Genomic DNA, 14,747 nt, shown 5'->3' with positions numbered 1-14,747 from the left:
TGGACTCATTGTCAGACCCTACACTGGTGCAGTGGGTCCTGGGTTCCTCCTAGTGCACGACAATGCCTGGCCTAATGTGGGGAGAGTATGCCAGCAGTTCCTGAAGGATGAAGGAATTTAAACCATTGAATGGCCCCCACGCTCTCCTGACTTAAATGCAATAGAACACCTCTGGGATATCATGTTTTGGTCCATCTGACACCGACAGGTTGTACCTCAGACTGTCCAGGAGCTCAGTGATGCCCTGGTCCAGATCCTGGAGGAAATACGCCAGGACACCATCCAGGTATGTATACAAGCACGTGGGGCCCATACAAACTACTGAGTACCATTTTGAGTCTCTGCAATGAAATTTCATCAAAATGGACTAGCCTGCTACATCATTTTTTTTTTGCTTTAATTTTCGGGGTGTCTTTGAATTCAGTCCTCTGTAGGTTGATAATTTTCATTTCCATCAAACGATGGGGCATACTTACATTCCTAACACATTACCCCGTCCATGTAAGTATAGATATCCAGCATGATATTTTTCCCCATTGAGATCTGATGTGTTTTCAAAGTGTTTCTTTAATTTTTTGAGGTGTGTGTGTATGTGTAATGTTCATGTGAACAGCCACTGTGATCCAGGTGTCGTCTTTTCAGCCAGTGAAAGTATGTTGTGGCTTCTAAACTAATTATTAATGTGGCTGTCAGTTGAGAAACTGTCGTAGACTGGCCAATAGATAAACATGTACACTGTATTGCCAAAAGTATTGGGACACCCCTCCAAATCATTTTATTCAGGTGTTCCAATCACCTCCACTGTCACAGGTGTATAAAATCAAGCACCTAGGCATGCAGACTGCTTCTACAAACATTTGTGAAAGAATGGGTCGCTCTTCAGCGAATTCAAGCGTGGTACCGTGATAGATTGCCACCTGTGCAATAAGTCAATCCGTGAAATTTCCTTGTTACTAAATATTCCACAGTCAACTGTTAGTGGAAGCAACTGGGAACAACAGCAACTCAGCCACCAAGTGGTAGGCCACGTAAAATGACAGAGTGGGGTCAGCATATACTGAAGTGCACATTTCGTAGAAGTTGGCAATTGTCTGCAGAGTCAATAGCTTAAGATCTTCAAACTTTGTGTGGATTAGCACAACAGTGTGTAGAGATGGAATTGGTTTCCATGGCCGAGCAGCTGCATCCAAGCCTTACATCACCAAGTGCAATGCATAGCGTCGGATGAAGTGGAGTCTAGAGCAGTGGAGATGTGTTCTCTGGAGTGCCCAATCATGCTTCTCTGGCAATCCGATGGACGTGTCTGGGTTTGGCGGTTGCCAAGAGAACGGTAATTGCCTGACTGCATTGTGCCAAGTGTAAAGTTTGGTGGAGGGGGGATTATGGTGAGGGGTTGTTTTTCAGGGGTTGGGATTGGCCCCTTAGTTCCAGTGAAGGGAACTCTTAAAGCATCAGCATACCAAGACATCTTGGACAATTTCATGCTCCCAACTTTGTGGGAAGGGTTTGGGGATGGCCCCTTCCTGTTCCAACATGACTGCACACCAGTGCACAAAGCAAGGTCCATAGAGACATGGATGGGTGAGTTTGGGGTTGAGAAACGTGACTGGCCTGCCAGAGTCCTGACCTCAACCTGATAGAACACCTTTGGGATGAATTAGAGCGGAGACTGCGAGCCAGGTGAGTATAAGGGTTTCTTCTTACCACTAGACAAAATTAGCACTTTTTAAACTATTTTAAAACTTGTTTTTTTGGCCTGAAGTTGGACTTTAAGGAAGTGTAAAAAAAAGAGGATTTACTGGCAGGATTGACGGGTAATAAAACTATGTTAAAAGGAAGTCCCAGAAAAAAACTATTCTGAGTTAATGTTGCTGATAGACTGTAGATACCATATTTATTTGTAATTTTATGATTTGTTCATAGTTACACTTCAAACCATCTGCTAAAATCTGATCTTAAAAGTGGTATTAAACTAAAAAACAAGCATTTATTGTATTGCAGCTTACCCATTCTTAGATGTATTGGCTGTATTTCCTGTTTTTAGGCTTTTTTTCCTTTATTTTCATCTGGTGATCTCACCAGTAAGTCTGCTGTTTTTCAACAGAACAAGCTCTTTTCTAGATGTAGCAGCTACAGGGATGAGACAAACCATTTACCACTTAATACAAAAACATGTTGCGCTCCACTAATATAAAAATTAATAAATTAATAATTAATTTTATTATATTAGTGGACCGCGACATGTTTTTGAATTATTTGATTTTAGTTACACACGAGTATGGGTATGTCTATGGTGTAAGCGACCCACATATTTAATTTTTCACCACGTCATTGATTAATTTAGCAAATTAATTAACTTTAATATAAATTAATAATTTTATTTTATAAAATACACCATAGTAGCTCACAAGAATCATGTTTAAACCATTTACCACTGATGGGGTGATTAAAAAGATCTGCTTTCATTTATTCACGTTAAACCTTTATCCCAACAGGAAAATAGCTGTTTGCTGTAACTGAAGATAAAGTGTGAGTTGGAGTTTGGCTTCCATTTGTTAGTGTATCTAAATCTGCTAATACATTTAACACTTTCCTCTCCCCCAGACTGGCAATGGTGCTGTCTGCTGTGTCTGCTATCTCACTCCTCAAGTGTTGTGTCTCACTAGTAGAGGAGGGGAGTTACTAACTAGATCACCAGGAGAAAACGGAGGGGAAAAAAGAAAACTAATGCAGACACCACATCTGATGACTGGTAAGCTGCACTATAATACATTTTTGGTATTGGGTTTGATACTGCTATGACTGACTGAACCAACAGCATAATTGTTCCTTAGCAACGTCTACATACATTGGAGCAAAAAAGTATTTAGTCAGCCACCAATTGTGCAAGTTCTCCCACTTAAAAAGATGAGAGAGGCCTGTAATTGGCATCATAGGTAGACCTCAACTATGAGAGACAAAATGAGAAAAGAAATCCAGACAATCACATTGGCTGATTTGGAAAGAATTTATTTGCAAATTATGGTGGAAAATAAGTATTTGGTCAATATCAAAAGTTCATCTCAATACTTTGTTATATATCCTTTGTTGGCAATGACAGAGGTCAAACGTTTCCTGTAAGTCTTCACAAGGTTGGCACACACTGTTGCTGGTATGTTGGCCCATTCCTCCATGCAGATCTCCTCTAGAGCAGTGATGTTTTGGGGCTGTCGCTGGGCAACACGGACTTTCAACCCCCTCCAAAGGTTTTCTATGGGGTTGAGATCTGGAGACTGGCTAGGCCACTCCAGGACCTTGAAATGCTTCTTACGAAGCCACTCCTTCGTTGCCCGGGCGGTATGTTTGGGATCATTTGTCATGTTGGAAGACCCAGCCACGTTTCATCTTCAATGCCCTTGTTGATGGAAGGAGGTTTGCACTCAAAATCTCACGATACATGGCCCCATTCATTATGTCCTGTACATGGATCAGTCGTCATGGTCCCTTTGCGGAGAAACAGCCCCAAAGCATGATGTTGCCACCCCCATGCTTCACAGTAGGTATGGTGTTCTTTGGATGTAACTCAGCATTCTCTCTCCTCCAAACACGACGAGTTGTGTTTCTATCAAACAGTTCTATTTTGGTTTCATCTGACCATATGACATTCTCCCAATCCTCTTCTGGATCATCCAAATGGTCTCTAGCAAACTTCAGACGGGCCCGGACATGTACTGGCTTAAGCAGGGGGACACGTCTGGCACTGCAGGATCTGAGTCCCTGGCGGCGTAGTGTGTTACTGATGGTAGCCTTTGTTACGTTGGTCCCAGCTCTCTGCAGGTCATTCACTAGGTCCCCCCGTGTGGTCAGGGGATTTTTGCTCACCGTTCTTGTGATCATTTTGACCCCACGGGGTGAGATCTTGCGTGGAGCCCCAGATCGAGGGAGATTATCAGTGGTCTTGTATGTCTTCCATTTTCAAATTATTGCTCCCACAGTTGATTTGTTCACACCAAGCTGCTTGCCTATTGCAGATTCAGTCTTCCCAGCCTGGTGCAGGTCTACAATTATGTTTCTGGTGTCCTTCGACAGCTCTTTGGTCTTCACCATAGTGGAGTTTGGAGTGTGACTGTTTGAGGTTGTGGACAGGTGTCTTATATACTGATAACAAGTTCAAACAGGTGCCATTGATACAGGTAATGAGTGCAGGACAGAGGAGCCTCTTAAAGAAGAAGGTACAGGTCTGTGAGAGCCAGAAATCTTGCTTGTTTGTAGGTGACCAAATACTTATTTTCCACCATAATTGGCAAATAAATTCTTTCCAAATCAGCCAATGTGATTGTCTGTATTTTTTTTCTCATTTTGTCTCTCATAGTTGAGGTCTACCTATGATGCCAATTTCAGGCCTCTCTCATCTTTTTAAGTGGGAGAACTTGTACAATTGGTGGCTGACTAAATACTTTTTTGCCCCACTGTATATGGGACCATTATTTTAGCTGTGCCTAAGTATCTCACAGTGATTGGACAGTCACATAGAGCTTAACAATAACAGCACATTAAGCCCACATTATAAAAACTCCCATTTTTATTACCCTTCCTCCATACCATTGCAAGCTGCACATTTAGCCATACTACTTTGTGCCAAATTTTGCCGACGCTGCAGTATCCAAAATTACATTTTTAATGTACTTACTTGTTTTGCTGCTTTGAAGTACATAAACTATCGCAGAGTTTGCGTATCCCAGATTAAAATATGTTTATGCTTGTTCTGTAACTCGTTCACACATTTCCAATGTGTGCTGCGCTCCCGCATTATCGCGGCTGCCAGTAGGAGCTGATAGGAAATGGCTTGCAACGTGTTATATATTACATACAATTTGTCAGCCTTGTTACTTTTTTATGCGGGGAAAAAATAATTTTAATGAAATATGTTTTCCGACCTTATTTGGATTTTATGCTTTTTCAACCCAAGTCATTATTACTTTCCCGTTCCATTATAATCTATTTCCAAGCAAATGTCAGTGCGGCTAATGAGTTCATTTTCTGAATTTAGGGACTTACAAATCTTGCCTAATGTGGTCCTGTTGATTAAAGAGAGTGAAAAACATACATTATTTTAAATGCAGTTTTACTTCTGGGTCTGAATCATAGATCAGAAATGCCAACCAGCTGCAATTTGGCCTTGTTGAATTACCGTATTAAAGCTGAATTTCATTTCAGATTGAAAATGTGGACTAGGAAGGAAAAGTAATGGCTGGCAAAGAGACTGGGAATAATTCAAAGAAAGTTTGCTGTTAAATATGTGGTCTTTAAATAACTTTTTTTTTTTTGATCATTGCAAAAAAAAAAAAAAATTTACAAATTGCCTTCATTAAAGCTGATATACCAGACACAAATTAATGCAGCCCTGTAATCATTAATACATCATTAAATTCAGTTTTTAAATGCAAGAAATTTTAAGTACCAGAATTTCCTGGTATCAGCCTTGTACAGCAGGGCCAGAGTGTGAAAGGAAAAAGCAGCACAGATTGCCTGAAGGAACTGGCCATCTGGGGCTCGGTTGTTTACGAGGAACCTTGCTCTACCTAGTCCCCCCCCCCAAAAAATAAAAAAAGACCTGGACCATGAAGTCCTGCATTGACTTGCATGAAGCCAAAGTTCTCCCTTCATTGCTCTTTTCCCATGACGCCATCTTTAATGGAGATCCAGGGAAGTTTTTTTTCTTTTTAAAGATTCACTATTAAGGCTTGGTTCACCTTTTTAAAAACCATGCACATATTTTCCAGGATAAAATGTGCATTTATAATTTTTTTTTCTATAGGAGCCTGCAGTATATGGCACTTTCAATTAGTAGATCATGGGTGCAATGTCAGGCTTCTGCAGTCACGTCCTCCAGCTCTCTGCCTGTACCTCTGCATGGGCTTTCAGTCAGAAAGCTGGAAGGATTATCAATGGACTGCGAGTGCCCTAATTGCCAAGCTCTAAATCCATTGAAATTACAGATCCGTCCCCTACCTGAACATATCTCTGGCCCCATGTCACTGCTCCACCTCTGTCTCTTGCTGCAGCACTGCTCCTCTCATTTCCTGCTTTCACAGGAGAAACAGAGGGCAGTGGAGCCATAGGCTCCTGCTGCTGTCAGTCAAACTCCTGTGAAAAGGGAGCAGTGTTGTGGCTTACTGGTGCTGTGCGTGTCTATGGATGCACATAGTCCAGCTCAGGAGCCTGCATGCACAGGCGCCTCCTTAGCACCCTGTTTGCTAGAGGAGGCACCCAAAGGAGGGAGGAGCAGACAGCGCCAGCGGTGGACTGCTATAGGAGGAGAAAAGCAACCAGGTAAGTCTTAAAGTGTTACTAAACCCACAACAGTAACATCAGTCTGTATATGCAGTAAAGCATGCTTCTTATACTCCCTGTGGAACCTAAGGGGTTAATCCTCTACATTGTGTAAAAAGATGTTTGATCCTGACTTCTCTGATCCTCCCCTTCTTCTGCTGTCCCCAATCCATCTGCTGATAGAAAAGAGTCTTGGGGGCGAGCTGCACATGCTAGTTTTGGTGTGTGTTGCTAGAGAGGTTTTTTTTTTTATTCTTGAGTGCATGTGATTAGCACAGGGCCAATCAGCACTGTCCAGACAGAGGGTCAGGGGTAATGCAGCCTCATTGAACAATCAGGGGAGAATGAAAACTCCTCCTACAAGCTTCAACCAGTGCTCTGTGGACACTGATAGAAGTCACAAGACTACTTTAACTACTGATGAGAAAAGGTATTTAGCAGTTTATATTTACCAAAATAATTGCATTTCCATGTTGTGTGTACTGTGGGAGACCAGATATAGTGAATGCAGAGTCCGGATATAGTGAATGCAGGGTCCGGGGAGACTGGATACAGTGAATGCAGGGTCCGGGGTTTAGTAACAGTTTAAACTCTTTATTATTAAAAAATAATACCGGTTTTTGTATATTAAAATGTACGTTATTAAATGTTCTCTGTGTATTAAATGTCTATTTTTTTCAACATAAACTGTATATACAGTATATTAAACCAATAGCAAAAAAAAGTTTAAAATGAGTTGGTGAGGACGTAAGGAGGGCAGTTTATGCTGCCTGATGGCAGGTGGATTTGATTATGGGATTGGCGTCTGCAATACTGCAGTATGCTGCATTCTTTTACCCTGATAGACACAGAACAGAGAGTGGACCATTACATCACAGGATGCCATTATTTTTTTTAACAGGTAATAAGAGGCTGATAAAAGGCATGGAGGAGCTCAGCTATGAGGAAAGATTAGAGGAACTGAATTTATTCTCTTGAGAAGAGGAGATTAAGGGGGATATGATCTCCATGTATAATACATAAGGGGGATATGATCTCCATGTATAATACATAAGGGGGATATGATCTCCATGTATAATAAATAAGGGGGGATATGATCACCATGTATAATACATAAGGGGGGATATGATCTCCATGTATAATACATAAGGGGGGATATGATCTCCATGTATAATACATAAGGGGGGATATGATCAACATGTATAATACATAAGGGGGGGATATGGTCTCCATGTATAATACATAAGGAGGGATATGGTCTCCATGTATAATACATAAGGGGAGGATATGATCTCCATGTATAATACATAAGGGGGGATATGATCACCATGTATAATACATAAGGGGGGATATGATCTCCATGTATAATACATTGGGGGATATGATCACCATGTATAATACATAAGGGGGATATGATCTCCATGTATAATACATAAGGGGGGATATGATCTCCATGTATAATACATAAGGGGGATATGATCTCCATGTATAATACATAAGGGGGGATATGATCTCCATGTATAATACATAAGGGGGGATATGATCAACATGTATAAATACATCAGTGGTTCATATAGTGAACTCGGTGTAGAGCTATTCACCCTGAGGTCATCACAGAGGACAAGGGGGCACTCTTTACGTTTGGAGGAAAAGAAATATAATCTCCAAACACGGAAAGGTTTCTTCACAGTAAGATCTGTGAAAATGTGGAATAGACTCCCTCAAGAGTTGGTTCTGGCCAGCTCAGTGGATTGCTTTAATAAAGGCCTGGATTCTTTCCTAGATACACAGAATATAACTGGATACTAACATTTATAGGTAAAGTTGATCCAGAGAATATCCGATTGCCTCTTGGGGGATCAGGAAGGAATTTTTATTCCCTGCATGAGCAAATTGGATCATGCTTTGCTGGTTTTTTTTGCCTTCCTCCGGATCAACTGTGGGTGTAGGATTTTTTTTTTAATGGTTGAACTGGATGGACTTTTGTCTTTTTTTCAGCCAGACTAAATGTAATGGATGCCAGTTTTTAACAGATGGGGCAGTTAGCTCTGCAGTTTGCTTTTTCTGTCACCAAGCAGGACAAGGTAGATGGAGGAATCAGGACATTGTATTCTAACAATGACACCTGCCGCTGTTAGAATACACTGATCAGTGGCTGCAGCTGATTGGCTGTCCAATCAGCTGCAGCCACTGATTTATGGAAAATATTCTAATATGTCTCTTTGAGAGACTTTGATTAAACAATTAACTTCTGTTGAGCAGGGGAGCCCGACACACTAATTGAAATTATTTTGAACAGTGTATGGCCAGCTTGGCACATTAAAGCAGCTGCTTATGCGCAATGGGGGACTGGCTGTCACTCATCAGGAAGTCACAGCCAGCTTCCAAATCCAAGATAGCGGCACTGGGGATCTTCAGTGGTGACAAAAATTGGCTGTGGGAAAACAGCATTGGACTCCATGGACTGGTAAGTGCCTGAATTTTTTTTTTTTTTTTTTTTAGTCAACAGCTACAGTTTTTGCAACTGTTAATTCTAATTTAAAAAAAAAAAAACTTGGTGAAGGTCCTCTTTAATTAAAATATTTGTGTGTATGAGATCCACATATTTGTCAGGGATTACCCTTTGTTTCATATGTCAGAATTTTACTTCCGTGTATAGTGCAGAATTACTCATAACTGTTTGCTACAGAAAGACGATAGCTATTATTTACCGAAGACTGTTAGCGGATTTTCCGATAGTTACAGAATGCTGCCTGTCCTGTTTCTGGGTTGTGCAGTTAAACACCCACATTGTTGTATATGTTGGCATCCGTGTAATGGGAAAATTATTAGATTTGTAACATATTTGCATAAAAGCATGCAGGAGATGTGAACTAGAGCTGGCCTGTACTGTACCAATAAACTTGGGAGATGAATGATGGATGTGTTTGCTTTTAATACCATCGTGTGCGTTTTGGATTGTACACTTGCTTCTAATACCAGGGAAATTTACTGGAAGAACCAGAGTTTATATTCCTATTTAATCTGAAAATGACCCTGGAAGGCATATACAGAACTCAGCCTACATTCTTTAGCATTTAAACTGTTTTTCTTAATCTTACAGAAGAGGACACATGCTTCCATTAATCAAGACCATGAGTTATATAGTCTTGAAGACACCTTAAGCAGCCTATGTAACCCCCTCCCCATGTTACAGTCTATGTAACCCCCCCCCAATCCCAAAAAATCCTCAGTTTTTTGCTAGTATCCTTAGCTAATGGATAACCTCTCTACTGAGAGCAGGTTTCTGGCTTGTAATTCTTATTCTACTTGGAAGACTTTGAAGACTGTGCTCTGTCCTTTGCATGAAGAAGTCCTTTCTCCACCTTGTTGCATCATAAAGCCACTATAGCTAATTCTTGTAGCATCTGGTCGTGCCTCGGGGGAACCATACCTGAGCTGAAGATACAGGTCCAGCCTGTAAAGTTGCCTCTGACACTTGGCTCTGTGTTTAGTGCTCACTTTAAGTACAGCGAGGTGCAGTTAGTTGCAGATCACTCTACTGGTCCAGGGCATTGGCAATCCACACAGGTGGGACCCTGTCCCTGCAGTCCCTTTCTAGCAAATGAAACCCACTGTGAAGGAGCCAGGCCAGCACCCTGGTATAGTGAGTCTGGGTCTTTGCCCATTCCCTGTGGGGTTCCTCCTCAAAAAGAAAAACTCTCTCACACCCCAGCCTGAGGGTAGTCCCTAGACATTGGGCCCCTGATTCTTGCACATGGGCTGGGCAGCAGGATTTTGCTTTGGTGTGTAGCAGGACTGCTGCAACATTTTTAAATAGTTTGTTGAGGCTGTGGAGCAACTGTGTGTCACTGTTGCGGCCATAACATACTGTGCTCCACATTCTTCATCGTAAGGAGATTTTGCCGCCTTGCCTGTGACACATTTTTGGGCACTCAATGGCCCATTTTGTGTCACAGTTCTGCTCCTGTACTAGGTACCTCAGTACTTCTTGAGCTCCGAGCACCATTCTGAACACATTACTCCACAACAGACCTGGTACAATGCAGCCCCATTTCTATCCTGCTCTGTATTGTGGCATAGGTCTCTGCAACAGCCTTCATAAGGTTATCCAGCAGCCTTCTGATCCACAGGTGGATTCACCCCTTCTGTACTATAGCAGATCTAATGGGGAAAGTCTCTGTACTGATAGAGACTGTGGGATGCAAAAGGCACAAGTGCTGCGAGTTGGCAACCGCAACATTGTCTGACTCGTCCATGGCACCACCACTGCCTCCTGATGAAGATGAGGAGGCGGAGGAAAATGAGGAAGTGGAGGGTGAATCCTTAGAGTCTGAGAACTGTTCCCGGGAGAATGGGAAGCCTTGATCTCCTAAGCAGACAGAAACCATTACAGTTGTAGTGGAGAAGGTATGCTACTGTTTAAAATTAAAGGTGGGATCTATTTCCAAGACCAAGAAACCTAATAGCTCCTTTCTGGTTCACGCAATTGTACCTGATGTGCTGTACTAGGACTGCCTGCAATCAAACAAAGTGTATACCCCTCTCAAGAGGTTTGTGCAGCAGTACCCAGTGGAGGAGGCCTACCACAAAAAGTGGCAAGTGCCTGTAGTGGATCTGGCTGTTTCTTGCCTCAACAGATGCCAAACAGTTCCGGTTGCGGATGTCCAGACTGATCTGCAGAAAACCGTTTGTGAGAAACATCTGAAAAGAATACCCTCTAATGGAGCATAACTCTTCAGAGAGTCTTCAAACCTCTTTATTAGGAAGTCATGGGCAGAAAGATCACTTTCCTACATAGTAAGAAGAAAGCTAAAGAACCCACTACAAAGTCAGTGGTTTCTGGTTTTTGATAGAGTTCCTTTCATCCCTTCCAAACCTCTGCTTCTAAAGCCAAGTCTACCTCTTTGTCCTAGACATCCAAGTCTCCCTCACAATTACAAAGAGCCCCCACTTTCTTGTTGGGACGTGTATTAGACTTTTCAGCCACCTGGACTCAGAGAATTTCAGATCTTTGGGTCAGGGATGTGATGTACCAGGTGTACAGGTTGGAATTTCAGTCCCTGCCTCCTTCTTTCTTTATACCCTTCCCTCTTCTCTGATGATCTTGTGGGCCCTTCAGATTGCCTTGCAGCAAGCTGTTCTCTTGGAAGAACAGTTTTGGGGCTTTTTAATGCTCCTGATGCACAGCAAGTGTCTTCACTGCATCCTAGACCTGAAAGCTCTCAGCACCTTCTTGTGGGTCCAAAAGTTCAGTAGGGAATTGGATATCAAGGGTGCACATTTTGTATATTCCCATTTTCCCCCGCATCAACAGTGCCATTTGTAGTAGGTGAGCAACACTTCCAGTTTGTGTCTCTAATCTTTCACCTATCCACACCCCCCAGCTCTTCATCAAGGTGCTTGTCCCAATCCTCCTGCTGTGGCTGCGGTCTCAGGGAATCTAAATGATTAAATATCTGATCTCCTCTTCAAGGAGCACTCCACTCAGGCTCTGGCGACCAACGTGCTGTGCAAGATACCGATATTTCAGAGCTTTAGGTAAATCCTCTACTGCCAGGGTTCTACATTGGGTCAAACTCAACGCTTGGAATATCGGAGCCATAGTTTAGGACATGGCCCAAATCCTGGTGCTTCTTTCCTGGTAATGTGTATAGACTCTTTCTGCTCATGTCCAGACTCTGTGCTTAAAAAGCTTCATTCTGCCTGATTTTGCATGAGTGTGCTGGACCTCAGGGTTGCCTCTCGAGGCTGTGATGTTTTCCCATTTTCACTCCAGGCCTTTGCAATTCAATGTATTGCCTGCATAGGAAAAATCCCCTCAATCTCTGGACTGGCCCAGGCACTTATGTGCCAAGGCCAGGATATCTCTGACCTGGTGGCTTACCAGCCCTGCGCTTTCTTCCATTAATCTGTACGATTCTCAGATGCCTGTCAGGCTAGATAGAAGTCTTAGGATTGGAAACAGTCCAAGGGATGTGGTCGTCAAAGAAATCCAGACTTTCCATTAGTGTTCTTGCACTAAGGGCCATTTGCCTTTGCCTGCTTCAGTGGACCAACTAGCTTCAGGAGCTACTTATGAGAGTTCAGTCAGACAACGCCACAGCTGTGGCTTACCTTAATCACCAGGGGTTACGCTAGCTAGGAGGCCCTTCAAGAAGCCGTCCTAATTCTGACTTACTCCGAAAAGCACATTTTAGCCTTGTCTGTCATCCACATTCCCAGAGTGGACACTTGGCAGTTGGATTTCCTCAGTCACTGCCTACATGCAGGGGAATGGTCTCTTTATCCTAAAGTGTTATGGGACATCTGTGACCATTGGGGATACCAAATATACATCTGTTGTCATTCTGCTCCAACAAAAAGGTGGACAGATTCATTGCCAGGGTCATGGACCCAAAGGCCTTTGCATTGGATGCACTGGTTACCCTGTGGGATCAGTTCTGGCTGTTATAGGCCTTCCAACCTATATGGATTCTTCTTCAAATGTATTGCTGGATTATGATGAGGAGCAATCCAGTAATCATTGTGGCACCAAATTGGCTCAGAAGAACATGGTAATTGAACATTTTCTTACTCCTGGAAGTCACCTAATTTTATGTCCAAAGGACTGGTCTACCATCTTGCTTCGGGGTCACTGTCTTTACCAGCTTGGCTGTTGAAACCTGAAGTCCTGAAAGATTGGGGTTCCTCCTGGCTCTATTTATCCTATGCTTCTTAAAGCTAGAAAATCGACCTAGGTCTTACTTGCATTGCATGGTGGGATGTATCATCTTGTTTTTCCATCCTCTTGTTTTCTGGGCTGGAGCAACATTTGACCTTAAGCACCCTTAAGATTTAAGTTTCAGCTTTGGATATTCCCTCTCAAAGACCTCTGGCTGTTCATTCACTAGTAACATAGTTACATAGTTAGTCTGGCTAAAAAAAAGACAAAAGACCATCCAGTTCAACCATTAAAAAAAAAAAAGTTATAATCCTATACCCACAGTTGATCCAGAGGAAGGCAAAAAAACCCCAGCAAAGCATAATGGAATTTGCTCCCGCAGGGAAAAAAAAATCTTTCTGATCCCCAGAGAGGCAATTGGATATTCCCTGGATCAAAGGCCAGTTTTCTGCAGGTGACTCACATCAGTTTCCCCGTTCATGTACCTGTCTGGCTCTTGGATCTTAAACTGGTCCTGTCAGCACTACAGGAGCCTCCATTTGAGCCTTTTTGGGATATCCCCCTAGCCATCAGTACTTGTAATGTAGTTTTTCACATCTAGCTATCGCATCAGCAAGATGAGCCGTATCCAAGCAGTGGTTTTGAGGCCTCTGACTACCTTTCCCATTAAGGTGGTCTTTTTCTTCCACCTTTTATCAGGACATTGTCCAACCCTCTTTGTCCAGCTCCAAAGCATCCCAAAACGATCTCTCTACATTGTTTAGATTTATTTTGCACAGTGCAAGCTTCTCTCTCTGCCATTGCTTCCACTTGAACTTTGGAGTCTGTTTTATCCTGGCTACAGGTTCTAGCAAAGTGTGTCCTGCATCTCCTACTATTTCTAAGTGTATTAGGCAGGTGATTATGTCAGGAACCATCGCGACGCATGGGTCTACACATGCGTAGGTGTCTGCCGAGACATATAGATGTCATGGCACTAGGACCCAGGCGCACCCATCATCTGGACAGTACTAGGCAGGCACTGGGACCCAGGCTACGCCTGTCAGGTGCAGGGCGGGCTATTTAAACTAGCTCTGCACAGACACTTGTTGCCGAATGGTCTTTGTATCCTGTTACCTGTGTGTGAGTACTTCTGATCTGGATTGTTTTGACCTTGTTGCCTTCTCCCGTCCTGACCCCTTGGCTTGCCTGACTCTGCTCCTGGATGTTCCCGTTTAGATCTGACCTTGTGGTATTGACCCTGCGTGTGACCCGACTATCCTTTGCCTACCGTTTTGTACCTTACCGATCCGCTAGTTACCGACCCGGCCTGCATGACTCTGATTTAGCTCATCCATCCACCCACCCCGCAGGGATCACTAGGCTCCCTTACATCAGACTCCTAGCTCTTTGGAGCCCCTGTCAGACTCCTCTACCCCTGTTGGAGATACCTGGTAGTTATGACCTGGTACCGGAGCGCTCCAAGTCCATCCCCACCATCAGGGGCCCTGGTGAACAAGTGCTCCGGTGCTTAGACTCCGCACTCTGGGGAGGCTCTACCGGGGGACTGATAGAGGTGCTGTCAGGCGGTCCGTTACAGATTGCTAAGGCTTAAGCTTTGAAGAATAGGATTGCTCATTGCCGATATAGCTCACTCGACTCCTTCAGTTGCTGTTTCTTGGGCTTTTCAGCACCAGGTGTCTGTTTCTCAGATTTGTAAGACTGCCACCTGGTCTTCTATTTCTATACTTAGGTTTTATCAGGTGGATGTTCCGGGATCTGCTGACACCAG

At 43.1% G+C, this 14,747-nt stretch overlaps 1 protein-coding gene across 5 annotated transcripts in view; it reads left to right on the top strand.

Moving 5' to 3' along the window:
* The window catches only part of SAMD12 (sterile alpha motif domain containing 12), a 730,431-nt gene that overhangs the window by 29,977 nt on the left and 685,707 nt on the right, over positions 1 to 14,747 (top strand). For 4 of the 5 annotated variants that reach the window (XM_089659044.1, XM_089659047.1, XM_089659043.1 and 1 more), the window contains exon 2: positions 2,605 to 2,752. The exons of the other annotated variant lie outside the window; for it this stretch is intronic. In XM_089659044.1, coding sequence (XP_089515170.1) covers positions 2,728 to 2,752 — 25 coding nt within the window. In that variant the 5' untranslated portion in view covers positions 2,605 to 2,727. The remainder of the gene's footprint in view (positions 1 to 2,604; positions 2,753 to 14,747) is intronic. 5 annotated transcript variants of the gene reach the window in all.

The sequence above is a fragment of the Staurois parvus genome, unplaced genomic scaffold, assembly GCF_062004578.1.
Source record: "Staurois parvus isolate SC_StPar_1 unplaced genomic scaffold, SC_StPar_1.0 ptg000030l, whole genome shotgun sequence".
Taxonomy (NCBI): Eukaryota; Metazoa; Chordata; class Amphibia; order Anura; family Ranidae; genus Staurois; species Staurois parvus.
The sequence above is the reverse complement of the archived record's forward strand: the minus strand, read 5'-3'. Positions and strand labels throughout refer to the sequence as shown.